This window comes from Seriola aureovittata, chromosome 4 (genome assembly GCF_021018895.1).
Source record: "Seriola aureovittata isolate HTS-2021-v1 ecotype China chromosome 4, ASM2101889v1, whole genome shotgun sequence".
Lineage (NCBI taxonomy): Eukaryota > Metazoa > Chordata > Actinopteri > Carangiformes > Carangidae > Seriola > Seriola aureovittata.
This window is the reverse complement of record NC_079367.1, coordinates 6,748,093-6,762,941: the sequence shown is the minus strand read 5'-3', so window position 1 is coordinate 6,762,941 and position 14,849 is coordinate 6,748,093. Positions and strand designations below refer to the sequence as shown.

General features: G+C 42.9%; 1 protein-coding gene across 1 annotated transcript in view; it reads left to right on the top strand.

The window, feature by feature from the left end:
- LOC130168392 (endothelin-converting enzyme-like 1) overlaps positions 1 to 14,849 on the top strand; it is a 46,103-nt gene that overhangs the window by 6,767 nt on the left and 24,487 nt on the right. The window contains exons 2-6 of the mRNA XM_056375208.1: positions 1 to 25; positions 1,167 to 1,235; positions 2,248 to 2,358; positions 3,815 to 3,907; positions 6,565 to 6,689. The exon at positions 1 to 25 is cut by the window's left edge and continues 1,181 nt beyond it. Of these exons, the coding sequence (XP_056231183.1) occupies positions 1 to 25; positions 1,167 to 1,235; positions 2,248 to 2,358; positions 3,815 to 3,907; positions 6,565 to 6,689 (423 nt within the window). The remainder of the gene's footprint in view (positions 26 to 1,166; positions 1,236 to 2,247; positions 2,359 to 3,814; positions 3,908 to 6,564; positions 6,690 to 14,849) is intronic.

Below are 14,849 nucleotides of genomic sequence, written 5' to 3'. Positions count from 1 at the left end.
GAACTCCTCCAGGAACGCCATCAGGGTGAGAATGAGGATGACTGGAAGCTGTGTTTGTTTGTGAATGCGTGATGTGTGATTTGATTTTTTACTCTCATCAAGGTAGAAAATCCTGGGAAACGGCAGCAGTCATGGTTAAAGGTGTGTTCAGAGTGGTGAATTTCACCACATGAATGTTTCTGCTGGTGACCTGCTTTCCTAATTCTCCTCCTCCTAGTTCCTGTATGTTAAAGCTCCATATAGTGTAAAGTTCTCTGTCCATGTGTAGTTTGATTATAGATCAGCTCTAGGTTCTATATTATTACTGTGAAAGTATCAAAGCCTCAGTCCACAGAGAAATGCACACAGCCTGTATTCAGAAACTGAGCCTTAAAACCAGCCGTCAGGACTTCCTGTAACTTTATGATGTCACAAAGTTACAGTCACATCCGGACCCATCGTCCAACACTTGCAGGATTTGGTTTTGCTCTGAAATCTGCTTTATTTTTATTTTATCACTCAGAAAACAGTCAGCCAATCAGAAGAGAGGCTCAGAGCCTCCTCTCTTCTGATTGGTTCACCGACCTGTTGTTACTAGAGCTCCAGAAAGAAAGCCTGAGAGAGGAGATGTAAAACTACACTGAGATGGTTTTTGGTTCTTAAAACCACAAATATATCTTCTTATGGATCAACTCTTCAAAATAAAACACAGGGGAAACGTCTACATGAAGTCGTGCTGATTATCTAAAGTTCACATTGCAATCATTCTGAACACACCTTAATACTAATGACCTTCTTTTATGTGCAACAGCTCAGAAACAGAGTGAAGTCTCTTGTCAGGGTTTGTGACACTTTCACTCTGTGTAAAACCTGATCTGATGTTTACGCTTTGACAAAAACGTAAATATTAAATCTGAGCAACATTTGGACAGTATCTGAGATTTGATAAATGATGAAACTTCGGTCCAACACACGTAACGTGGGTCTTATTTATTGAATGTTATGAATAATTTATGTGTTTAGCACATGTGTCACGGCTTGTCAGTGCTGGCATTTTGCATCTGTCGCAAGCTTAAACACCTATATGTCACATATGTGATTACGTAGCAGAAAATTACCATATGAGCTTTTGACTCTGTGTGTGTGTGTGTGTGTGTGTGTGTGTGTGTGTGTGTGTGTGTGTGTAGATTGATCAGGAGGGGCTCACACTCCCTGAGAGAAGCCTCTATCTGGGACAGGATGAGGACAGTGTGAAGGTAAACACGCCCCCTTCAATCTCTCGCTTCCTGTCTTCACCCATTTCTCCTCCTACAGTCCAGATCATAGGTTTTTTTGCACAGTTAGACTTTCTTTTTTTTTTTTTCAGGCTCTGAGCTTCAGCAGATTCAGTTTGAAATAAAATAATAACTTCTAAATTAAAGTACCATGTCTTAGTTTTCATTTGAGCCGGTTTTACGTCGGTGTAGAAAGAACTGTGTGTGAGATACATCCCTTTAAAAAACTCACAGTGCACTAAGTTTAGGGGTTCAAAACGAGCTGCATAGATTCACATGGAGTCACACTAGACTTGTTGTGGGGTGTCTGGTCTTCACCGAGAGGATTTCAACTCAGTCCGACTGAGACGAAATCTCGACCGTCTTTAGCGCCTGAACTAGAGTTAAAACAACACACACAGCTGCCCGAGAAATATTTAGCAGCTGAGTGTCTATTACTTTTGAACCCTTTTTTAATTTGGCACAGTTTGCTTAAATGGCTCTATCTCACACTCACTTCTTGCTAAACTGATGTAAATCTACTCACATTAAAGCTGAGACGTCGCACTTTAATGTTGTATTTCTTATTTAATTTCATATGTAATATTCTGGGCTGTATTTATCGAACCCTTCCCTCCCCTCCCTCCTTCCCATCACCTAATTTCTTCTCCTCCCACCATCCTCTGCATCATCTTTTCCGTCCTTTGCCTCACACTTGACCTCATTTAGGCTTGTTCTCTCCTTCCTAACCTCCCCTCCTCCTGCCCTCTTTTCCTCTTCTCCTCTTCTCTTCCCTCCTTCGCGCTTCCCCTCCTCCATCTGTCCTGCTGAATCACGTCTCTCTCTCGTCTTCATCAATCCACCTGTTTTCCTCTGTCACCCGCTGTGCTTTTGTTATCCTGTCCACTTTGCCACATGTCACCCCCACCCACCCCCCCATCCCCGTCACTGGCCATTACTGATGATGTCGCGGCTCCTCCTGTCTGTTAGCGCTGATCTCACTTATGCTTCTCAGATCCTGGCGGCGTACAAGGCCCTGATGGAGCGCTTGCTGAGCATGCTGGGAGCCCAAAACGCCACGCAGAAGTCCAAGGAGATTATACAGCTGGAGACGCGCCTGGCCAATGTGAGCTGATTGCTTGTGCATGGGAGTGTTTGTGTGTGTGTGTGTGGTGTGTGTGTGTGTGTGTGTGTGTGTGTGTGTGGTGTGTGTGTGTGTGTTGTGTGTGTGTGTGTGTAGATTGATCAGGAGGGGCTCACACTCCCTGAGAGAAGCCTCTATCTGGGACAGGATGAGGACAGTGTGAAGGTAAACACGCCCCCTTCAATCTCTCGCTTCCTGTCTTCACCCATTTCTCCTCCTACAGTCCAGATCATAGGTTTTTTTGCACAGTTAGACTTTCTTTTTTTTTTTTTCAGGCTCTGAGCTTCAGCAGATTCAGTTTGAAATAAAATAATAACTTCTAAATTAAAGTACCATGTCTTAGTTTTCATTTGAGCCGGTTTTACGTCGGTGTAGAAAGAACTGTGTGTGAGATACATCCCTTTAAAAAACTCACAGTGCACTAAGTTTAGGGGTTCAAAACGAGCTGCATAGATTCACATGGAGTCACACTAGACTTGTTGTGGGGTGTCTGGTCTTCACCGAGAGGATTTCAACTCAGTCCGACTGAGACGAAATCTCGACCGTCTTTAGCGCCTGAACTAGAGTTAAAACAACACACACAGCTGCCCGAGAAATATTTAGCAGCTGAGTGTCTATTACTTTTGAACCCTTTTTTAATTTGGCACAGTTTGCTTAAATGGCTCTATCTCACACTCACTTCTTGCTAAACTGATGTAAATCTACTCACATTAAAGCTGAGACGTCGCACTTTAATGTTGTATTTCTTATTTAATTTCATATGTAATATTCTGGGCTGTATTTATCGAACCCTTCCCTCCCCTCCCTCCTTCCCATCACCTAATTTCTTCTCCTCCCACCATCCTCTGCATCATCTTTTCCGTCCTTTGCCTCACACTTGACCTCATTTAGGCTTGTTCTCTCCTTCCTAACCTCCCCTCCTCCTGCCCTCTTTTCCTCTTCTCCTCTTCTCTTCCCTCCTTCGCGCTTCCCCTCCTCCATCTGTCCTGCTGAATCACGTCTCTCTCTCGTCTTCATCAATCCACCTGTTTTCCTCTGTCACCCGCTGTGCTTTTGTTATCCTGTCCACTTTGCCACATGTCACCCCCACCCACCCCCCCATCCCCGTCACTGGCCATTACTGATGATGTCGCGGCTCCTCCTGTCTGTTAGCGCTGATCTCACTTATGCTTCTCAGATCCTGGCGGCGTACAAGGCCCTGATGGAGCGCTTGCTGAGCATGCTGGGAGCCCAAAACGCCACGCAGAAGTCCAAGGAGATTATACAGCTGGAGACGCGCCTGGCCAATGTGAGCTGATTGCTTGTGCATGGGAGTGTTTGTGTGTGTGTGTGTGTGTGTGTGTGTGTGTGTGTGTGTGTGTGTGTGGTGTGTGTGTGTGTGTGCAGTGTTGAAGTAAGACCTGTAAGACCTCCTCCTCCTCTCTCTCTCTCTGTCTAGATCACTGTGTCAGAATATGATGACCAAAGAAAGGACATCAGCACCATGTATAACCGCATCACCCTGAGGCAGCTGCAGCGCATCGCTCCCAGTGTGAGTGCTGCACACACACACACACACACACACACACACACACACACACACACACACACACACACACACACACACACACACACACACACACACACACACACACACAACACACACACACACACACACACACACACACACACACACACACACACACACACACACACACACACACACAAACATATGCACCATTTATAAATATATGTGTGCACATGAATGTGTGACAGAACCATACACACACACACACACACACACACACACACAACACACACACACACACACACACACAAACACACACACACACAACACACACACACACACACACAAACATATGCACCATTTATAAATATATGTGTGCACATGAATGTGTGACAGAACCATACACACACACACACACACACACACAGAGGCCTAAGTGACTCACAAAAGCTGTGTGCCCTGCAGGGATGGATGGAGGGCGGGGGGGAGGGAGGGAGGGAGGGAGGAGACGAGAAGATGGAGGTTCTTCTCTGAAGCAGCGGGAACACCAACAGAGAATCCTCGAGATGTTTCATGGTGGAGGATGAGGAATGGAGGAGAGGGAGGGATGGAAACTGGGAATGTACTGAGAGGAAGATAAGAGTTCGATTTTTAGCTTCTCAGCCAAAAAAAACAAATAAAAAAAACAACTACACACAGAAAAATAGAGAGTATGAACATGAGTGTGAATGAAAGGGATGTGAGAGGCGCTGACGAGGAAAAGCAGAAACGTGGAAAGAAGCAGATTAGATTCAACCAAAGCTGCGAAAAAAATTTTCTGCCATTTATTTGCTTTTACTTCTGATGTAAATTCATGTAAAACCCTGGAGCTGTGTCACTCAGAATTTGAACTCAATGTAAAAAAGAATCAACGGTTAAAAAGATGCTGGCGTGCAATTAAGCAACAACAAAAAAAAACATGGTTTCCAAGAAGGAAAGGCAAAAAATAAAATGATGGAATTTAACATGAGTGATTGAAAACAGTTTCTAAACTTTCCGTCTTGTTAACCAGACTGATGTTTCTTTAAGCCTGAACAGGTAAAACTCCGCCTCCTTAATTAACACTTCCAACTCTCTGACAACCTCACCCATACACAAATGTAATGTATCTACATATGTTGAATTTCCATATATATATATAAAATTAAAACATATGTAGAAATTATACAGAAAACCTATTGGAGATTGGAACAATTTAATTTATATGACACATGTCCAGCCCATACAAATATGTATGTTTATGTATGTATGCTTTTTTTTATAGACATGTTATATAAATATATAACCATCCCAAAGCCTGTCAATATATGTTATTATATTTATTATATAGAGTAGGGTCCAAGAGTGTGAGACCACTCTCCCATAATGGGAAGATAGACATTAAATTATTAAAATTAATGAGAAATTAATAAGAAAAACATATTAAAACATAAAGAATCTTTATATATTTGTTGTTTTAATAAACTTGTATAGATAAAACATATATAAATGAAATATACTGTATATCTTTAACATATATGGTCACAACAAACCATATAAAAATGAATCATATTGATATTTCTTATATATATGTACATTTACAAATTTCACATATGTTATAAACTTATATCTTCATATATCCAGAAGATGTATATATGTGATAATAGGTGACATATACAGCAGCATCACTCTAGATATAGGGACATATATGTATATACATATATGTACATACAAGCATTTATATATATATATATATATATATATATATATATATATATATATATATATATATATATATATATATATATATATAAAAATGAAACTCTAAACAATATAAGTCTATGATATTATTAGATTATTTAATGTGTGATTTGACAATAATGAAGGTTTGTGGCTCTTTAATGGTTAATGGTTTCTTCAGTTCAGTGCAACTTGTGCATCTTTACTGGGAGAGCTGGAGAGAGTTTGACTTGCCCACTTTGCCTGTTTTACAGCCGTCCCATGACTTCACATCCACAGAGGCTCTTAAAATGATGTTATAAAAATTGTTTTCATTCACAATAAAAAAAACAAAACAGCAGCTTGTGGTAAAAGTTACTGCGGTTCAGACCGAGCTTCTGTATTAATACTGTGAAAGTATCAAAGCCTCAGTCCACAGAGAAATACACACAGCCTGTATTCAGAAACTGAGCCTTAAAACAGGCCGTCAGGACTTCCTGTAACATTGTGATGTCACAACAAAGCAGGACCAACTCTCAGCCACACCCCAAGCCCCGCCCACCTGGACCCACCATCCAAACCTTGCAGAATTTGGTTTCTCTGAGTGTTTTTACCTGAAATCTGCTTTATTTTTATTCAATCACTCAGGAAACAGTCAGCCAATCAGAAGAGAGGCTCAGAGCCTCCTCTCCTCTGATTGGCTCACCGACCTGTAGTTACTAGAGCTCCAGAGAGAAGCCTGAGAGAGGAGAAACTACACTGAGATGGTTTTTGGTTCTTAAAACAACAAATATATCTTCAAATCTTCAGATCAACACTTCAAATAAAACACAGAAGAGGAAAATATGGAGCTTTAACAAAAAATAAATAAAAAAATAAGAGTGGAGTAAATCAGAAAACTGTTTTGTTGTTTTGTGTAAACAGTGTGACTCCTCTCTCCACAGCTTCACTGGAAACGCTTGCTGGACAGAATCTTCCACGACAACTTCTCAGAGGACGAGGAGATCGTGGTGCTCGCTACCGACTACATACAGAAAGTCTCTGACATCATCAAGACCACTTCGAAAAGGTAAAAAAAGAGAGAGAGAGAGAGAGAGTACGGTTGTCTCAGTGGGGGGTTGTGGGTTGTGGGTGTGGAGCGGGGAGAGAAAGATGAGGGCACTGAGGTGCGCAGAAAATCAATGAAATTAGACGCATGCATTTTTGAGTCTGTACTTTTTTGAGTGTGAGTAAGCGCTTTTGTTTGAGGTTGTTTTGTGTGTGTGTGTGTGTGTGTGTGTGTGTGTGTGTGTGTGTGTGTGTGTGTGTGTGTGTGTGTTGCCTTTGGTTTGGGGCTGTCGCTGTAATTTTTCCTACAACAAAGTGTCACGTTGTGTATGGATTTGCTTTTGAGTGTTGCTATGCATGTATTTATGTGCACATTTGTATGTGTGTGTGTGTGTGTGTGTGTGTGTGTGTGTGTGTGAGGTGAGTCACTGTTGGGTGAACTTCCACTTCTACCGCAGCTGATTATTATTGATCTGCACCCACACCTTTCTACCACCTGCAAACTCAGACAGACGGACACACACACACACACACACACACACACACACACACACACACACACACACACACACACTCCCTCTTCCTGACAGACTCCAGGGGAGGCCTCAGAGGGCCGCTGCACGTCAAGATGTGTGTTACAGCCACTGACAGCTCGCCAATAGTCACTGTGCTCTACACAAATACACAACAGCTCTCAGGCCTCACGGATGGCTGACTGACTGGATGACTGGCAGCTGGATTACTTGCTTGTCAGTTATGTCAGAGACTGGATGCATGTCTGTCTGTCTGTCTGTCTGTCTGTCGGCAGCATTACCTATTCACACGTTCTGGTGATTTCATGACTCACCAGTTCATGACATTAGGGCAACGTTCAATCTCTGTAATTTTACCATGTTGTGCAGCCACACACACACACACACACACACGTGTCACCATGATGTTATTTTTTGTCATGGATGTAGCTTTAGCGAGCAAAGAAGGAAGATTACATCACCATGCTCTGGTTTGCAACAGCTCCTCCAAACAACAGACACAACACAAGGAATCTGTTTGACTCTCTGAACAGATTGAAAATAGTTCAGAGATTCAAATTGAACCGCCAGCTGTAATGAAGAAAATCATATTCAAGCTTCACCTGTTCAGGTACAACATCTCCCCTTGTGCCATAAAACACCAAAGCACCAAATAATGTATACACCAAATCATAATATACATTATCTCAAGGCACTTTACAGGGTAAGGTCAAGACCTTGCAATGTTATAGAGAGAAACTCAGCGACGGGGGTGGGGGGGGGGGGGGGTGGGAATACTCTACTACTTTTAACAGGAAGAAACCTCCAACAGAACCAATCAAACCAAACCAGACCAACCAAAAGACCAAAGTTTCCTTTCACAGGTTTTACGTTAGCTAAAATATATCGATGAGACTCAAATATATTGTAAACACTAGATTAGAACTAAACACACCTGGAGAAAAGCCCCATAAACTAACACGACCAGTCCCCTTATTACTGAGCAACCATCCCATCCACAGCTCCCAGTATCTCCCTGACGAGACTTTGCTCCAGTGTTGAGCATCAAACAGGAAGCTGTTCACACCTGGCGTTAACACGTGTCACTTCTCGTGCTCCGTACGCAAAAAATAAACGCGCATGCATTGTTGTCTGTAGCCAATCCGACAGACGGGTCTGCAGTCAGTCAGAGTGCATGTGGACGCATTGTGTCCCTGAGTGATCGGATTTCCTCACCTGACCTCAGAGCTGCCCGCCTGTGATCGGATCACCCCGAGACGGATGTTAATACCGGGTCCAAACGGGGGCCGGAGGAAGATCCAGAAAGATTCAGGAAGTAGAACCAGATGACAAAAGTATGGCGATGCGTCGACACAAGCTTTTCACAGAACAGTGACACGGACGCACTAAATACAAATACTGCCCACAAAAAGCAGGATTCCAGGGGAAGGACGTTTTTTACCGTCACCACTTTTGCTCACTACAAAGAACTGCTCTCAGCTTGTTTACTCCCTCCAGTCACATTTAACAGGATGTATGGTAAATAAAAGTTATTCCTTACTTCTTATTCGTGCGTCTGCCATCCTTACTATTTTATATAAGTAACTTTCATCAGCCACAACAAGAGATAAGATCTTTTTGCAGTGATTTAGCTCAGCTCCCATCAGTGTAAACATATCTTCTATATCAGATTTTCTGCTATCAGTTTTTATGCGCTCTGTTTTTTTTTTGTTTTTTTTGGAAGACAGACTGTTCCTGATCTCTTTTATCTGCTCTCCTGCTGCTCTCCCTTTGTGAAATGTAGTTTTTAATCACAACACTCCAGCGTGCGCACACAGTGAGTCGGGGGTCATATCATTAAGGGATTCATAATCCTCTTTTGTAAAAGTACAGTTACCTTCGCCTCTGTCCCATCCATTAGCCCAGGTTCACTTCTCCTCAGGTTGCAGGTGCCGGGTTTGATGCTCCGTCTCTTCTCCTTGTTGTTTACCAATCTTCTCTTTGAGTTGTCTGTCCATCCATCCTCCCTGATGGCTTCAGTAATAGACTACACCATGCTTCAATCATCCTCCATCCCCCGTCTTTTGTTCCCTCCACCTGCGTCTATCTGACATCCCGTCTTCTCTCCCCTTTATCACTTGTACCCAGTCAGCTGCAATTTTTGGTTGATATGAGCTTCAGTGTGGAGCTGCACACACTTCATGTTTACTTCGACCTGGCTGTGGCTTCAAATCCTGGTCATGGCTTCAGTGTATGTCTACAGAAGATGCAGTATTTCTCTTTATCTCAGTACTTACCTGCTTCAGTTCACCTTCTATCGGTTAAACTGACCAGCCGGTGAAAGTGAGAATGACACAAACATTTAAATGTGCAGCCTGGCCGCACCTCAGACTTCACCACCCCTCATGACAAGTGGCAAGAGGTTAATCTTTTAAACTGGACGAGCAGGTTTTGCATTTGTATGGAAGCTCGTTCCTGCCGCGAAGTAACAACACTAATGATAAATCAAAATAAAAAAACTTCAAGTAAATCAAAATTATGATGATGAATTTAAATTTCAAGTTAAGTTTACACTTTTGACAGCTGAAGTCAGTAAATGTTGTTCATCAAATTTATGGCATAAATACAGAAGGTTGGAAGATTCACCAGAGAAAGAGAGAGAGAGCAGTTCTTGACTTAATCTGACATTTATTAGTAAAGCTCAAGCTCCAAAATCGGTGCCATACACATAATTGCTGCTCAATAACATTGTTCGTCAGACCCTCCCTGTCTGATAAATGACCACAATTTTTTAAACACTGCGCCCTAAGTTTATAAAATTAGTCGTCCAAGTCCAAAACTCCGTCCAAGAACACCTGACCCTGGTGACATTATCATGGTTATTGTCTCAGCTTCAGAACTTATTTACTGTATATAAATTTGTTTTCACATGCTCAGTAATATTCGTATGACTAGTAAATTCTTCGTTAAGAAACCATTATTTTAAGTTACTATCATAATGGTGACTTTGTGTCTTGTAATTCTTGTAGTTAAAAGTCAAGATTTTAACCATTGCAGAGAAAATTAATTTTTTTTTTGTCTTTTTACCCTTTTTACACCTAAATTAGCAGGTATATGTGGGTTCCTTTTAAAACACAGGTAAATCTGCTGAAAACGGCGATTCATACCTTTTACACTGCCAGCCGAGTTTGCCTTTCTGTTCTGACTGAGGACACACACAACTGCGGGGAGCAACGTCATCACACGCACACGTGCACACACACACACACACACACAGGAGGAGAAAGAGTGAGCTGTTAGTGTTGCTCTTGTCAGTGTCGGAGCCTCGGCGTGAGATGCTTAGATCGGTGATTGTGTGTTTTTAAAACTTATTGTGGGGCTGCGGCTCACTTTTTCATCTTCAAGCACCGTGTAGCCGTGGCGTTTCTGCACCTTGCAGCTGACAGGTGTGTTTACATGTCTGTGTGCTCTGACAGGCGTCACAGCAGGAAGAGGGGAGAAGAGTAGCGGGTGCTGCGTTTTTACATCAATGCCGATCGGAGCCGGAGCAGGTAAATACCTGCGTCTACCGCAGAGTCATTTGACCCTGGTGTGAATACTGATTATTCCCTTTTCCGTGGCCGACAGAAGCCTGATGTTAGCGGGTCTTAGCTCAGTTTTTTCACCAGTGGAAAAGAGGCTTTTTTTTCTAGCAGGAATGGTCTTTCTTACATTGATCGACTTCTCCTCCCTCTGACTGTCTCTTACTTTCAGTTAGTGTCTTTCTTCTCTCACCAAACTCTTTCCCTCCAGTCCTCTGCTCCCCCAGCTCTCTCCATCTGTCTCTCTCTCTCTCCTCTCCTCTCCCTCTCTCCCTGCATCTCTCTCCTTTTCAACTTTGTGTGATCGCTCCCTCATTCACCTGATTCTACCTCGATCTCTCAACATCTCGATGCCCTCCTTTCGCTCCATCTGGCCCCTCTTCCTTTGTTTCCCTATATTTCTCTCTCTCTGCCTCCTGTCATCCTCCCACTCACTTGGTCCTACTCTCTCACCTCCTCCTCTATGTTGTCATTCTTTCTCTTTTTAGTCTCTCTTTCTCTCTTTCTTTGACTCATTCTCCACCTCCAATCCGTCTCCAGGTTCTGTCTCCCAGCAAGTTCATTATCAGGCTTTTAACAAAGGTTGGCGTGCACACACACACACACACACACACACACACACACACACACACACACACACACACACACACACACGCAGTAGTGCACATACAAATGGAGAAATAAAGCTATTCCATTTTCTGAGAGGTGTTGCTCATTAGCATAGCTTATGAGCACTTGGTTGAAAATGCCCCAGTTCCTCACATCAAGGGGTCCTTTTTCACCGCTGCCGGTTATTAGCCAGTCGCACAGCTTGTTGCAAGAAAAACACACATGCACACACATAAATACAGACACCGGGAAACTGAAGTGAGCACTCACACGGAGAAAACACCAGGAATTTGAACCTGACACAAGAACCACTTCCTTCCTCTACTGCTACATCTGTTTGGTAGTTATGTGTTAGAGGAAGGTGTTTTCTGTTCGTAGTAATTGATTTGATGACACAACACAATTTCAGTATCAGTAAAGATATTATATGGAAACTGAAAACAAATTGTTGTCTCTATAAACAACGCCATTGCAAAACAGCATAAACATCAACTAAGCGACGTGGAGCCCACAGCCATGCTAGCAGCTGTGTGAGGCTATATTTATCACTATGTTGGTTTGGGCTAAATGCTAACATGCTCTCTGTGACATTTCAATTCAGATTTAGCGATCTGTTGTGTTACATACTGTATTTGTGGCAGTTCATTACTGAATTGAAACCAAATACAAACAGAGTATAGCTCCTATCATATTAGCTGACTTGATTCTAAAACCATGCTAGCAGCTCTGTGAGGCTACACGTATCACTGTGTTGGTTTGAGCTAAATGCTAACATCAGGGTGCTAACATGCTTGCGGTGACAGTTCAGTTTCATTGTCTCACATATTTTCTGCTGTTTATTACCAAACTGAAGTTTGAAAGAATTTTGCCAACAGTTTGTCGACATGCCTGTAGTTATTTTCACCCAATTGGAAATATCATCTGGGTCAAAATTTTCCAGACATCTTAGACTCAAAGTTAGTGGGTGATGTGAACCCATGAATGCAGCATTAGCAGCTATAATGTTTACCATGTTATCATGCTAGCTAATCAGCACAAAACACACTACAGCTGACTTTTGGTCATATTTGGTCATCAACCAAAGTTTTAGATAAGGTAAAGGTCTTGTAAGGACACACACACACACACACACACACACAGTTCCATTGTAAAGCCTTGTGTAGTTGGAGTGAGGAGTTGTGGCAGAGGTGTTGGCCCGTTGCATCATTGTCCAGTAGAGCAGATGGGAAGGTGGTTTTGTTCCTTTCACGGGCGCTAATGGACCACAGAAAAACTCTTGTGTACTCTTTTGTACTCTGCTGAACTCTGTCGGTTACACACACACGCACACACACACACACACACACACACACACACACATACACACAGACACACTTACACTTGGAGATGTAACACAGTTGAAGGGGCTGGTTCAGGCTGACATTCGTGCAACTGCAGAAAAACAGGGAAGGAAAGTTTGGATTCTTGTTAAATTGGAGGAACAGTTTGAAGCTGCACTCTGAGAGGAGAAGGTGTCAGACGGGAACACACACTCACACACACACACACACACACAGACAGGCGCTTGGTCCGCCTGTTAGACAGTTGTGTGTTTCAGGATGATAGGACGGTCGGTTGATCAACCTTCCCTCATATCTTCTTACTCCCCTCCTTCCATTTCTCACTTTTTCTTTCCCTTCTTTCTTTCCTTCTTTTTTTTAACCCATATTTCTTTATTTTCTGTCTCATCTGTTCTTCTTTTATCATTTCCCTCCTTCATTCTTTTCCCATGCTACATTTTTTTGTCCGTCCACGCCTCCTTACATCTTCCTATTTCATACTTTTCTTCATCCATCCATCCATCCATGCATCTTTCAAACTCCATCCTAATCCTTTCCTTTTACTACCCGTCATTTTTCCTTTTATGCTTCATTTCTTTTCTTCTTCTCCCTCTTCATTCTCAGCGGTTTAACGTTGCTATTGACAACTCCATCTATCCATCGCGCTCCCATTTTCTTTCTGTCCATTTTCTCGATCCCTCCATCAGCAACAATACACGCTCTCCATCTTTATGGGCATCTATTGACTGAGTCCCTCTCTTCTTGTTGTTCTTTCTCTCCCTCCCTCCCTCCCGCCCTCCCATACTCTCACTCTGATGGCTTTCCCATCATACGAGGCAACTGACAAGAGACGTTGCACCTTCGTCTCCTCATCCTGCCATCCATCTTTCTTTTCTTCTCTTTCTCTCTTCCAGTGTGTGTGTGTGTGTGTGTGTGTGTGTGTGTGTGTGCGGTCCCCATGCACTGCAGTGACTGCAGCCAATCCCATTAGCCAGATGAGCAGGCCTCCAATGAAGGGGAAAGCACCAGCGTCTCTCTCACATACTTCCTCCCTCTCCCTCTCCCTCTCTCTCTCTCTCTCCATCTGCTCCCTCTGTTCATCCGTCACTCTCGGGCGTGTGTGTGTGTTTGTGTGTGTGTGTGTGTGTGTGTGTGTGTGTGTGTGTGTGTGTGTATGGGAAGGCGGTGTGTGTTATATTTCCTGAATGTTTGTGTTGGCTTTTGAGAGTCTATCATTTCGTGTGTGTTTATTTAGGTGTGTTTAAACATACAATATATATTGTGCTCATGAGTAATCCAGAGGAAGCGATACCGCCGCAGAGCGGAGGGTTCTCGCCTCCCGCTGCGTCCGCCACTTTAAAAAAAAAAAATATATATATATATATATATATATATACACTCGAGGCAGATGTAAAGCATTCTCATACGAAGCCAAACGGTGGATTTCCTGGATCTATAGCTTTCAGCAGTCGAGGTTTGATTCCCAGCGGGGGCATCCTGAGCTGAAAATATACGCAGTCGTGCTACTGTAAGGTGCTTTGGATAAAAGTCTCTGGCATCAATAAAGCACAAAATGTGTGTGATTTTCTGTCTCTGTTGTGTCTGGGTTTTCATTTTGAGAGATTTTTTTCCTCATTATTCCACTTTCATTTGATGATGTAACGTATAAAATGATAAACCCGCTGTTTGGATATAGAGAAGTGAAGTTTGGCATACAGGAGGTCCTCCCTCCTCCTTCACCTACAGGGTCATTACATGTGGTAATGTGTTGATGCGGGGCACGGGGGCAGTATCTTTTCATCTCCCTAACTAGCCCCATTAAAAACCATTCAGCTAATGAGCCTTCACTCAGTCCTCCAGTGATTAAGGCCTACTTCTTGATCTGCACGGCGCTCTCACCGACAGGCCCTCAGCCTTCATTTAGCTCGGCTGTGACTCCATTACAGCGCGAAGCTCACACTGACACAACATGCAGGGGAGAGCTGGGTAATTTGACCCCGTAGGGAGGTTTCTGGGGAGCCAGAGACAAATTTGACCGTGTGTTACATTTTACATGTTTTTGCAGAGTCCATTTTAATCACCATGTGATGCAAAATTGATCAGTATAGAAGAAAGTTTGTTGCCGTTCTAAAGTAGAAACCGTCTTTTGATTGGATCCCAC